The following is a 12,915-nucleotide window of genomic DNA, read 5'->3' as shown; positions in this document are numbered from 1 at the left end:
GTTTATGTTGTTATAGTTATAGTTTATTGTTGTTATAGTTAAATTGTTATAGTTATATTTTGTTTACTTCTAAATGATGATTATTTTAATTAATTTCTCTTATATCCTTAAAACACAAAAAGTAATTAATCATTGTAAAAATGTTATTTACTTTTTTTGCTGAAGTTGAAAAAACAATTATTTTAATTGTTAGTTTTTTAAATTGTATTATTTAGTTATTAAAACATATTATAATAACTTGTTTAAAAAAAAAAAGATCATACAAGTAAACCTGAATTATTTATTAATATAAAAATAAACAGAAAATTAAAAATTAATTGTATTTTCAAATTTTTTTATTTAAGTTTTTAATTATTAATAATGAAAAAAAAAAAAAAAAATGTACAATGAACAATTTTACTACATACTATTTATTTAATTTTTTGAGTCATTAGTAAATTAAAAATATTTTTAATCTCCATTTTAGTATGAAGGTATAAAAAAATGTATAGATGAGTAGAATTGTTATTGATTGAAATGGAAAAAAATTAAAATTAACAATGTCCACGATCTTGAGTGCGTTTACGTGGAGCTGATCGAAGAATGTCATCAACACGAAGAATCATTTCTGCTGCTTCAGCAGCACTAAGAAGAACTTGTCGTTTAACTGCCCATGATTCAGTGATGCCAAGATTTTTCATGCAGCCAATTTTACCAGCTTCCATGTCTAAACCAGCACTGTTATTTCCAGAGTAATGAGCTGCTCTGAGTTCACTGACAAGTTGAGCTGAATCATATCCAGCATTGTCAGCAATAACTGTTGGTAATTGTTGGAGTGCTCTGGCAAATGCTTCCATGGCAACAGCCTCTTTTCCAGCAGTTGCTGCTGCTGTTTTCATTACTGCAACAGCCATTATCATTTCACTACATCCACCACCATAAACAATTCGTGATTCTTTAACAGTTGCAGCAAGAACACAAAGAGCATCATGAATTGATCGTTCAGCTTCATCCAAGATTTGTTGTGTTGCTCCACGAATAACAATTGTACATGCCTCTCCCAATGGAACTCCGGAGAAACGTAAAATAGTATCTTCTCCAATCATTATTTGTTCAATCGATTCACATTTGCCAAGCTTGACAAGTTCAGGTCGATCAAATGTACTGACAATTTCACCTCCAGTTACAAGAGCAAGTCTTTCAATTCCATCAAAGTCAGCATGTTCAATTGCCATGACATTTGCATCAGCAAACAATTGTTCTGGATAATTATAAATCAATTGTCTGTTGATGAAGAAAATTTGAACCATGTTTTAATTTTATCAATTTTGTCTTTCCTCATTTTTCTTTTTCAGAAGTTTACAAGTTCAGCAATTTTGGCCATTGAGTCAACTCGTACCCTTGAACCAAATACTTTAATTTTATCTGTGTCCATTGGTATTTCCAATTAATATTTTAGCATCAGTTATTTTTTGTGGCTGATGAACACCTGTAGTTTTTGTCTAGTAAAATCCAGTATCTAGAAAAGAATCAGCAGAGTTGCTCTCTTTTCTTGATGATCTGTATGGCAGATAAATTGCCAGAGCCTTTTAAGGCGATAATACTGCATCAACTGCAAGTTTACTAAAATGTTCTTTGTGTTGTGAAAGAATCTTTGAGCTCAATGTTGTACGTGCAATATTCATGAGATCCTCACGAAAACGTTCTGAATCTGCTGAATTGTCAGATGTTGCATTTTGAAGAGCATTTTTAGCAACATCTTGTGCAACACGCCAACCCTCAATAATTGTTTGTGGATGAATTTTTTGTTCAATTAATTTTTCAGCTTCTTTCAATAATTCTGAGGCTAAAATAATAAAATTACATGGTCAATACAAGGTCATATTCAGAGCTGATACAATGAAGATAATCATCAAGTGAATATTTACCAAAGACTGTGACTGATGTGGTACCATCACCAACTTCATCATCTTGAACTTTAGACATATTTACAAGAATTTTAGCTGCTGGATTATCAACTCCAATACTCTTGAGAATAGTTGCACCATCATTGGTTACTTCAACTTGACCAGCACTTCTACCATGAGCAACTAGGATCTTGTCCATGCCTTTTGGGCCTAAAGTTGATTTTACTAATTCTCCAATGGCAATTGCACCAACAAAAAGACTCAAACGAGCAATTTCAGCTTTTTCCTCTTCTGCCTCACGGTTCAATACCCTCACAGGGTTTAGGGACATCTAAAAATAATTAAAATTTCATGGGTTAGGTTAATATCATCACTCAAAAAACTTTTAACATTAACAATAAAATATTTTGAAGCAAAACCATCATAATGCACAGTCTATAAAATTCAAAAACAATCAATCAATATTTATCCCCATTAAAATAAAGAGCATTATTATGTCAAAATAACAGTTTTTAATTTTATTTGTACATGACACACGTGATGGTTTGTCATTTTTTTCTTTCTAGCCGGTATCATCATGAAATATAAACCAAACTTAAACTCATCATAATTCACACAGTTAATTAACAAAATTAATAAACATTACCATTTTTGACGCCCTTAATTATCGTCAGTACTTGATGTTGAAAAAACTTGTTAAATAATACCAAAAAAGGATATGAATGAAGCTCCCAAAAGTTACAAATGGAGAACCACGGAGAACGCCAACTAAAATAAAGTTGAGAATTGAGATGATGATTATTATATGATAATAATAATAGTCCATCGCCATATTTAATTTGTAGATAAATTAGAAATTTATAATTATCTACAAAGCAATGAAAATAAAAAATTGTGTGTTTATTTTATTTTTCTTATACAAAAATTAATAATTAATTGAGTTATGATCAAACCAAATTCTCAATAATAAATTCACTCATTTATTCTAATAATTGAAGTTTTACAGTATCCATGCAAAGCCAAAGTATCACCTCCAGGATTACAACTGGCATTTAATACTTTTATACTTTTTGGAGTCTCAAAACACATTGCAGTTTCATTTGGTCTCCATTCAATGACAACAGATGAATTAGAAAAAATAAAAAGACATCCTGAATTTGGCTTCCAGCAAATACCTAAACAAATTCCAACATGTAAATTAATTTTTTAAAATTTATACACATCAAGATATTTAATTTACCTGTAATTGGATTTTTTGTAAATACATAATCAACAGTATCTTCCATTAAATCCCAAATGAACATTACAGTTGGATAAAGCTGATGTCTCATTGCTAAATATTTTCCAGATGTGTTAAATTCCAAAATATCAATTGCAGCAATTGACACGTTATAATTGCTAGGCTTCAAATCAATGCTCAGACTTATTGGACGTTCATAAATTTCTTTGACTAGTCAACAAAATAAAATGATAAACAATTATTTTAAATTAAATAAAAATTAATAAATCATAAACTTACGTTTATATCTCAATGGACGATCAGGAATTGTTGATAAAAATTCGTCATTTGTCCAATTACGTGGTTTAATATCAATTTCCTTGAAAACTTTGCTGAGAATATTGTCTTCAGTAATTACAGGACCACAATAAAATTCCAATACAACTGACCATGTTATATAATTCACAATAGCAATCTTAAATCATATAAAAAACAATAACATCATTAATTTATTCTTAATTATTATTAATTTTTTTTACTAACTTTTTCATTGTATCCAGCAATGGCTATAAGTTCACCAGTTGATCCCCAAACAATTTTATCTATACCTTTAACATATTTTTCATCATCATCATCGAAATGCATCTCGTTATTTTTTTCATTATTTTCACCAGTAAATGCTCCAATATGTGTATCAGTAATTGTTGAATAAATAAGTAGCCTTGATTTGCCAATAGTTGAACACCATATTGCCAATAACTCTCCATTTGGTGACCAAGATACACCATCAATACCAAATAATTTATCACACATTAATTTCTGAAAACCAATAAAAACATTTATTCGAAATTTCGCGCTAAATTATTTATTAAAATGGCGTGTATGCGTAGAATATTATGCGCGTTAATAACATCTAGCTAAAATAAAAAAATAAAACACGTTTTCATTTGAGGTTTGAAGTATTTATTAGTAATTGTTGTCAAAATAAACTTTAAACAATTAAAATATAAAATGGAAACTAATTATATATCTTGCTCGACAAATAGTCATTCAAGATCAGTTGATTGGGGAAAAAATAACAAGATTGCATATGGTTCATCAAATGCAGTTGCAATATATGATCCAAATGTTGAAAACAACACCGGTAAAACTGAAAAAACACTTCATAAACATATGTCAAAAGTTAAAATAGTAAAATGGATAACAAGAGAACAAGATAAAATTGAAGATGAATTATTATCAGCTTCAATTGATGGTACCATAATAATTTGGAATGTTAATGATGATGTTTATACTCCAGATATTAGCCTAAGTCTTGGTGATAGTTTAACAACTGCTGATGCAATTTATTTGGATGATAATACTCATGATGATTATAAAAAACGTGATCTATTAATATGTGCATCATCATTTAATGAAATATTTTCAGTATGGCAACGTAAATCAAATGTCATAAGTGAAAAACAAATGATTAATTTAAATGGAAAAATACCAACAGAAGTATTATTTGCATTTCTTCCTGGTAAATCAAAATATCCAATAATAATTGCTGGTCTTGATGATTCATCAATTCAAATATTAGCATGGGAAAATTATAAAAATGAGACAATACCAAATTTTACAAAAGTCAGATCATTAAATGGACATCAAGATTGGATTCAATGTTTTGATTATATTAAAAATGATAATAATGAAAGTGTACTTGTAACTGGTTCACAAGATGGTACAATAAGATTATGGAAAATATTAATTGCTGAAGAAAAACCAGATGATGAAAAAATAAATCAATTTAAAATTGGTAATGAAGAATATGAAATTATGATTGAATCTGTATTAAGTGGACATGAGCATCGTGTTTATGGTGTTAATTGGATTCCATCAATAACTAAAAATGGTAAAACAATTAGAGAAAATAAATTATTATCATGTGCATTGGATCAATCAATGATTGTTTGGTCACCAAATGACAATGGTGTATGGACTGAAAATGTTAGATTAGGTAATGTTGGAGGTAATACACTTGGTTTTTATGGTTGTAAATTTAGTGGTGATGGTTTAAGTGTACTTGCACATGGTTACAAAGGTACATTTCATATGTGGAAATATAATAATGAACTTGATAGATGGTTACCATTATCAGTACCAAGTGGACATAATTCTGATGTTACTGATATACACTGGGATCCAAAAGGAAGGTATGTCATTAACATTAAAATATTTTAATTGATTTATTTACTAATCTATTTATTTTCATTTATTTTTAGATATTTATTATCAACAAGTTTAGATCAAACAATAAGAATTCATGTACCATGGAAAATAAATAATAATAATAATGAAATTTGGAAAGAATATGGACGTCCATTGACTCATGGATATGATATTAATTGTATTGAAATATTAACACCAACAATGTTTGCATGTGGTGCTGATGAAAAAGTTCCAAGAATATTAACAGCACCAAGTGATTTTATAAAATGTTTAAACAATGAAAATTGGATAATTTCAAAAAATACAAATAACAGAGTTGAAGTAGGAGCATTAGGTTTAACAAATAAATCATTTGTCAATAATGAAAATGATATTATAGAAGAAGATTTTGATATTATGGATATTAATAATGATAGAGGACCAACTGAAGAAGAAAAAATACGTCATACAAAATGGGAAGAAATAAGAAAACTTTATGGTCATGGTTATGAAATATTTTCAATGGCATCAAGACATGATGCTAAATTATTAGCAACAGCATGTAAATCAAATAATGAAGAACATTCAAGTATATTACTTTGGAGTACAGTAACATGGGGATATGTACAAAAATTAATATCACACAGATTAACTGTATCACAAATGGAATTTTCACCAAATGATAAATACTTGGTATCAGTATCAAGAGACAGACGTTGGTCACTTTTTTATTCACAAAATGATGATGATAATAATATTAATTATGAACTTGTTGGTATAAGTCCATCAAGTGGTTCATTACATACAAGAATAATATGGTGTTGTGCATGGACACATGATTCAAAATACTTTTCAACTGGTTCAAGAGATGGTAAAATTGGTATTTGGAATGCTGATAATATTAGATGTAATAATAATAACAATGAAACACCAATACCATCAGCTCAATTAGAAATTAAAGGTACATCTGTAACAGCTCTTTCATTTTCACCTGGTATACTTGATACTGATAACTACATTATTGCTATTGGCTTTGAAGAAGGAATAATAATGATACAAAAATTAACAATTTATAATGATGAATCAAATTGGATATGTTGTATTAAAAGTGATACATCTTGTGGACATCATAAAACAGTTAAAAAACTATCATTCAGACCATCTTTTAAAAATGAATTAATTCAACTTGCAAGTTGTGGCTCTGATGGAGCTGTTAAAATTCATGATATTAATATTAATCAAATTTTAAAATGTTAATTATTTTTTTCTTTAAATAAAACCATCAATAATTAATTATAAATTTTTAATTGTTGTTATTTTTTTACTTACTCGTGTTAATTGCCAATTTTTAATTTCATATATTTCTATAAAATCTTTTCCATCTGATGATGATATGACTGCTAATTTTTCATTGATATTATTAATTATATAATTTTTTTTAATTGAAGATTTTATTCCCCATATTTGAGTGTTTTTTCGAGTATGTATATTGTATATCGACAAATGTACCTGAAAAAACAAATAAAATATTTTGTAAACAACATTTTTTTTTTTTTCTTATATTCATTAAGCTTTATATTTTTATTATTAAATTTTCCCACTTTTTATTAATTAAAAAATATTATTGTTTAAAAGGAAAATTTTTTCTTTAAATTAACAAATTTTCTTTATTATAATAAATTACGCAAGTAAAGGTGTGTCAATTGTTATAAAATTTGTGATAATAATAACATTCTTTTGTTATTTAAATTTTTTCTTTTTTAACAAGTTTATTATTTTAAAATGAGTAAATAAAAATAATTATTTATTTCCTTTATTGAGAGTTATAAAATGGATCAATTTTTGTTGATTAATCAGTTGGATAATTCTGTATTGTTTAATACTCAGGAAAAAAAAAAAAAAACGCAATGTCTAAATTATTTTCTATAATACTTTTCAGCTGTCTTGCTGTTTACTTCATTGGTAAGATTGATCTACAATTTATTGCTATCAAGATTCTATAAATTACATTTGTTTTTTGTTTTTTCCTTTCAGTTTTAATATCAGCTGTTTCTGGAGATGGAATAGGTCATGTAGATCATGGATCAAGTCATCATCATCATCATGTAGATGATGGATCAACTCATCTTCATCATGCAGATGATAGTTCAAAACATAGATCAAGCCATCATCATCATGAATACGATAGATCAAGCCATCATCATCATGAAGATACTAGCTCAAGCCATCACCATCACCACCATCATCACCATCACGATAATACTGTTCCTCATGTATGATTAAATTAATTAAATATGAATCAGAAAAAAGTGTCGTTAAATACCAATACACAACATAAAATTGTTATTCAAATAAAATGATTGAATAAAAATAATTAAATACAATAAATTAATAAACTAGCTATTGTTTTAATATTATAAAAAAATAACTTACATTAAAGTCTGATGTAAGTATAAATTCTTTACTATTTGGTGTCCACGTAAATTTTTCGAAACCAGCACTACCCTCAGTTAATTTACAATTCCAATTTGGTAATTTTAATGAATAAATTTCGATGATATTTTTTTTTGAATTTGCACAAAGAATCAATTGACCATTTGGTGACCATTGAAAATCCTAAATAAATAAATTGTGTTAATAATAGAAATTAATTTTCTTAATTGAAAAATTTTACCTCAATTGTATCAGTAAATGTAAATGTCTGATATTCATCCAATGTTTTACTGTCTTTTATTGATAATTCTTGTTGATATGCTGTTGCAAAAAATTCACCAGTTGGTGAAAATAAACACAGGTCTTTGTTTATACGAAACATTCTGTAAAATAATTAGATAAAAATCATTTAGTTATTTTAAAAATAAGCATCAATTTAAATTAATCATAAAAATTTGTTGTAAAAAATTAAACAACAATTAAAAATTGACACTAAATAGAACATTGTTTATAAAATTAATTAAATTAAATTAATATTTTTTTATTTTTTATAAACTACATGAAGGTAATTGTAAATAAACCTTAAAAAAAAAAATTAATAAATTTACAACAATTATTTATTATTAAATAAATAATAGAGAAAAAAAAACAACGTTTTATTTACCTGTCAATTTATAGATAAAAAAAAAACAAAACAAATTTTCAAATACATGTCGCGTAAATAAAAAAAATAAATAATAATATTGTCGCTTGCATTGAAAACAGGACATAACATCAGCTGACCATGTCTTGTGATAGTGGCTAGGCTCGACTCGTTGGGTGTAATCCTCGGCATCAGTCCCCCTTGGACAATTCAGTAAGTTCTTCAACTATTTTTATCTTGTTAAAAAAAATTAAGTAAAACATCAACCAATCTTAAACACAAGTGTCAATTAATTGTCAATACGCCAAAATAAACAACAGTGCGTTTAACAACAATAAATTATTAAAACAATTATTTAAAAAAAAAAAAAAAAACATAATAATAGTTGACTTGTATCGATTGATCATCCATCTCTGTCATTTATTCTGTGCGCATCAAAACTTCCACGCGAACAAAAAATTAATTTTACAATATAATTATTAAAATATTAATAACAATTTTTTTTTTTCTTTTTTTCATTTCATTCATCAATTTGCAGTGTTTATTATCTATCATATAATTGAGTAATTATTATTTTTTTTTTAGTTTTAATAAATTAAAAAATGGAGTAATAATTTTGACAAAAAAAAAAAAAAAATTTAATAATAATAATAAAAGACCACTTTGCGCCGAATACTCTGGCGCATTCAATGGGCTACGCCTACTTTTCGAACTGCTCACGTGAATTCCGCGAGACTGATTATCATTTATACTTGCTCATAAAAAAAAAAAAAATAAATAAATATTGGTTAAAATATATAAAATATACAAAATATATTTAATAAATATTTTAAGTATGTTAATCAAAGTGTTGCTAGATTGATAAATTTTCCAATTAAATTTAAAAAATTAATTTTTAATTATTGATTACTGATTTTAAATGATTAATATTTGACATAATTTTTTTGGCTCATCATATTCAGGGAGTGGTCTACTTTCTCCAAGTCATACTAAATTTAGTTAATTTTAGTAAATATTTGTGCATGTAAATAATAATTGATTTTAATTGTTTTTATTTGTTAATTTTTTTTCTAGATTAATTAATCATCAAAATGGCTAGCCGTGGCCTACCAAAAATTGCCAATGTGTCGAAAGAATCGATCTATGGATATGTTTATGCTGTCTCTGGACCTGGTAAGATAGAAAAAAAAGCATTAAATTTGACCTTAAAAATAATTTAAAGTAAAGAAGAATAATAATTTAATAAAATGTTATTTTTAATTGATTGAAATATAGTCGTTACGGCAGAAAATATGTCTGGATCAGCTATGTACGAGTTGGTACGTGTTGGATATTATGAATTGGTTGGTGAAATAATTCGTTTAGAAGGTGATATGGCAACAATTCAAGTATACGAAGAAACAAGTGGTGTAACAGTTGGTGATCCAGTATTACGTACTGGTAAACCATTATCAGTTGAACTTGGTCCAGGTATACTTGGTAGTATATTTGATGGTATACAACGTCCATTAAAAGACATAAATGAATTAACAAATTCAATATACATACCAAAAGGTATGAATACACCAGCATTATCAAGAACAATACAATGGGATTTTAATCCAATGAATATTAAAAATGGTAGTCATGTTACTGGTGGTGATCTTTATGGTATTGTACATGAAAATACATTGGTTAAACATAAAATGATTGTACCACCAAAAGCTAAAGGTACAGTAACATATATTGCACCACCAGGTAATTATACTGTTGATGATATTATATTGGAAACTGAATTTGATGGTGAACGTAGTAAATGGTCAATGTTACAAGTATGGCCAGTACGTCAACCACGTCCAGTTACTGAAAAATTACCAGCAAATCATCCATTATTAACTGGACAACGTGTACTTGATTCATTATTTCCATGTGTACAAGGTGGTACAACAGCAATACCTGGTGCTTTTGGTTGTGGTAAAACAGTTATATCACAATCATTATCAAAATATTCAAATTCTGATATTATTATTTATGTTGGTTGTGGTGAAAGAGGTAATGAAATGTCTGAGGTATTACAAGAATTTCCAGAATTAACAGTTGAAATTGATGGTGTTACTGAATCAATTATGAAACGTACAGCACTTGTTGCTAATACATCAAATATGCCTGTTGCTGCACGTGAAGCATCAATTTATACTGGTATAACATTATCAGAATATTTTAGAGATATGGGTTATAATGTTGCTATGATGGCTGATTCAACATCACGTTGGGCTGAAGCATTACGTGAAATATCTGGACGTCTTGCTGAAATGCCTGCTGATTCTGGTTATCCAGCTTATTTAGGTGCTAGACTTGCTAGTTTTTATGAACGTGCTGGACGTGTTAAATGTTTGGGTAATCCAGATCGTGAAGGTTCAGTTAGTATTGTTGGTGCTGTATCACCACCTGGTGGTGATTTTTCAGATCCAGTAACAAGTGCAACACTTGGTATTGTACAAGTATTTTGGGGTCTTGATAAAAAACTTGCTCAAAGAAAACATTTTCCATCAATTAATTGGTTAATATCATACAGTAAATATTTACGTGCACTTGATGATTTTTATGATAAAAATTTCCAAGAATTTGTTCCATTACGTACTAAAGTCAAGGAAATTCTTCAAGAAGAAGAAGATTTATCTGAAATTGTACAATTGGTTGGTAAAGCATCACTTGCTGAAACAGATAAAATAACACTTGAAGTTGCTAAATTATTAAAAGATGATTTCTTACAACAAAACAGTTATTCATCTTATGATCGTTTTTGTCCATTTTACAAAACTGTTGGTATGTTACGTAATATGATTGCATTTTATGACATGGCAAGACATGTTGTTGAATCAACAGCACAATCTGATAATAAAATTACTTGGAATGTCATTCGTGACAGCATGGGAAATATTCTTTATCAACTCAGTTGTATGAAATTCAAAGTAAGTATTTTATAAAAATCCTCTGTTTTTGTTTAATCATTTTATTAAATTAATTTTTATTTATTTATCTAGGATCCTGTAAAAGATGGTGAAGCTAAAATCAGAGCTGATTTTGATACACTTCATGAAGACATTCAACAAGCATTCAGAAATCTCGAAGATTAAATTTTCTTTTTTTTTTTTTCAAATATTTCCATTTTATTTTCCGCACAGAAAAATCCTTTATTTTATCGATCGTTTAAAAAATGCCAATATGTTTAGGGTTTTACTTGATTGGAAATAAAAAAAAAAAAAAAAAAATATATCTATTAACTGGTAATTGAATTGCAAAACTAATTGCCAATTTCTAATAAATTTAGCAGTATTTTGTTTTTTTTTTTTCTTTGAAAAATAACAACAACAACAAAAAATATTGAAAACCTTATAATCAGTTACCATTGAGGCCTAAATCCTGATGATTCTGCCGGCAGTTTAAATGAATTAAAATAAATTAAAATTGTATATATTGACAGTTTACAAAAAAAAAAAAAAAGAAAAATTATATTAAAATTTGATTCAATGAATTTTGGGCATTTAATAATTTCATGAGTACATATTTTTAAATTATAAGAAAGATTGTTTTTCAAGGGCCAACACACACCTACACACGTACACATGCATAAATACAAAAACACAAATTACATTTCGATCGAGACAATAAAGTTGTAATGCCCTAAACTTGCGGATAACGAAAAAAAAAAAAAAGAATATATTAAGATTAATTAAATAAATAAAATGTTTCCAATCATTGTAAACTATTCCTAGTATTTTGGAATGAGATTTATGAAAATATTCAATTAATTTTTATGTCTATTTTTTTGTTCCATTGATATTAAAAAAAAAATCGAAAAGAAAAAAAAAAGAAAAACGTATTCAAGTGTAATACGAAGGGTGGAAATATATTTTCCATAATTATTTCAAAAGCCATTAAAATATGAAAGTAATATAAATGATGGAAAATTAAAAAAAGAAACAAAAAATATATATATATTTAATCATTATTTTATGGATGATTTTGAGTCCATAAAAATTTGATGAATAAATTTGAAAATAACAAAAAAGAATGGCAGTCTTTCATCAAGCAAAATGATTTGAAATTTATCAATTATAATTCATCAAGTATTAGCTATTGTACCATATTATATGTTATCATGATAGAAGTTTAAAAAAAAAAAAAAAACAAACAGAGTAAATATAAGCGTTGAATAGAATAATTAAAACTATGTTAACGTTGATATTACGTTAAAAAAAAAAATGAGAAAATAATAAAAATTAAAAAAAAAAAATAATCTAGCCAATTGTGGCATTTTTTGTTTTGATGGCTGGATCATGTTTTAATTTTTTTTTCAGTTGTAATAAATTTTTTTTCATTCTATTTTGATGATTAAATATGTTGACTATTTAAATCGAATTTTTTAAATTAAATCATTGGATTATTTTTGTTGGAAATTTCAGAATTAATGGAACCATTTGGTAAAATTTTTATTGATTAATTTTAATTATAAAATGCCCCAATTAAATCAGTTAAATAATAGACTCGAAATATTTTACTAA

General features: G+C 26.9%; 4 protein-coding genes and 1 pseudogene across 7 annotated transcripts; 3 read left to right on the top strand and 2 right to left on the bottom strand.

Annotated features, from left to right (window-relative positions):
* Window positions 1-413: 413 nt before the first annotated feature.
* Window positions 414-2,668, bottom strand: LOC122847491 (annotated as a pseudogene).
* A 190-nt stretch (window positions 2,669-2,858) lies between these two features.
* Window positions 2,859-8,446, bottom strand: LOC122847488 (WD repeat-containing protein WRAP73-like). The gene is made up of 8 exons (XM_044145220.1): window positions 8,393-8,446; window positions 7,970-8,111; window positions 7,729-7,911; window positions 6,625-6,804; window positions 3,649-3,924; window positions 3,406-3,580; window positions 3,127-3,336; window positions 2,859-3,061 (listed from the first exon to the last, which is right to left on the bottom strand). The coding sequence occupies exons 2-8, from the start codon at window positions 8,108-8,110 to the stop codon at window positions 2,859-2,861; spliced, it is 1,368 nt and encodes a 455-aa protein (XP_044001155.1). The 5' UTR covers window position 8,111; window positions 8,393-8,446.
* LOC122847485 (elongator complex protein 2) lies at window positions 4,047-6,631 on the top strand. The gene is made up of 2 exons (XM_044145214.1): window positions 4,047-5,300; window positions 5,370-6,631. Exons 1-2 carry the CDS (start codon window positions 4,117-4,119, stop codon window positions 6,550-6,552), a joined length of 2,367 nt encoding a protein of 788 aa, XP_044001149.1. The 5' UTR covers window positions 4,047-4,116; the 3' UTR covers window positions 6,553-6,631.
* Window positions 7,160-7,657, top strand: LOC122847490 (histidine-rich glycoprotein-like). The gene is made up of 2 exons (XM_044145222.1): window positions 7,160-7,257; window positions 7,330-7,657. Exons 1-2 carry the CDS (start codon window positions 7,203-7,205, stop codon window positions 7,572-7,574), a joined length of 300 nt encoding a protein of 99 aa, XP_044001157.1. The 5' UTR covers window positions 7,160-7,202; the 3' UTR covers window positions 7,575-7,657.
* Window positions 8,447-8,494: 48 nt separating the features above from the next.
* LOC122847487 (V-type proton ATPase catalytic subunit A) lies at window positions 8,495-12,239 on the top strand. Of its 4 annotated transcripts, none has more exons than XM_044145215.1 (4): window positions 8,495-8,584; window positions 9,446-9,544; window positions 9,647-11,322; window positions 11,395-12,239. In XM_044145215.1, exons 2-4 carry the CDS (start codon window positions 9,463-9,465, stop codon window positions 11,485-11,487), a joined length of 1,851 nt encoding a protein of 616 aa, XP_044001150.1. In that variant the 5' UTR covers window positions 8,495-8,584; window positions 9,446-9,462; the 3' UTR covers window positions 11,488-12,239. The 4 variants fall into 4 exon arrangements, with proteins under 4 accessions (XP_044001150.1, XP_044001152.1, XP_044001153.1 ...); XM_044145217.1 differs by having other exon boundaries at window positions 8,561-8,690; XM_044145218.1 differs by having other exon boundaries at window positions 8,564-8,934.
* The last annotated feature ends 676 nt before the right edge of the window (window positions 12,240-12,915 follow it).

The sequence above is a fragment of the Aphidius gifuensis genome, linkage group LG1, assembly GCF_014905175.1.
Source record: "Aphidius gifuensis isolate YNYX2018 linkage group LG1, ASM1490517v1, whole genome shotgun sequence".
Taxonomy (NCBI): domain Eukaryota; kingdom Metazoa; phylum Arthropoda; class Insecta; order Hymenoptera; family Braconidae; genus Aphidius; species Aphidius gifuensis.
Note: the sequence above shows the minus strand (reverse complement) of the source record. Positions and strands in the feature narration are given on the sequence as shown.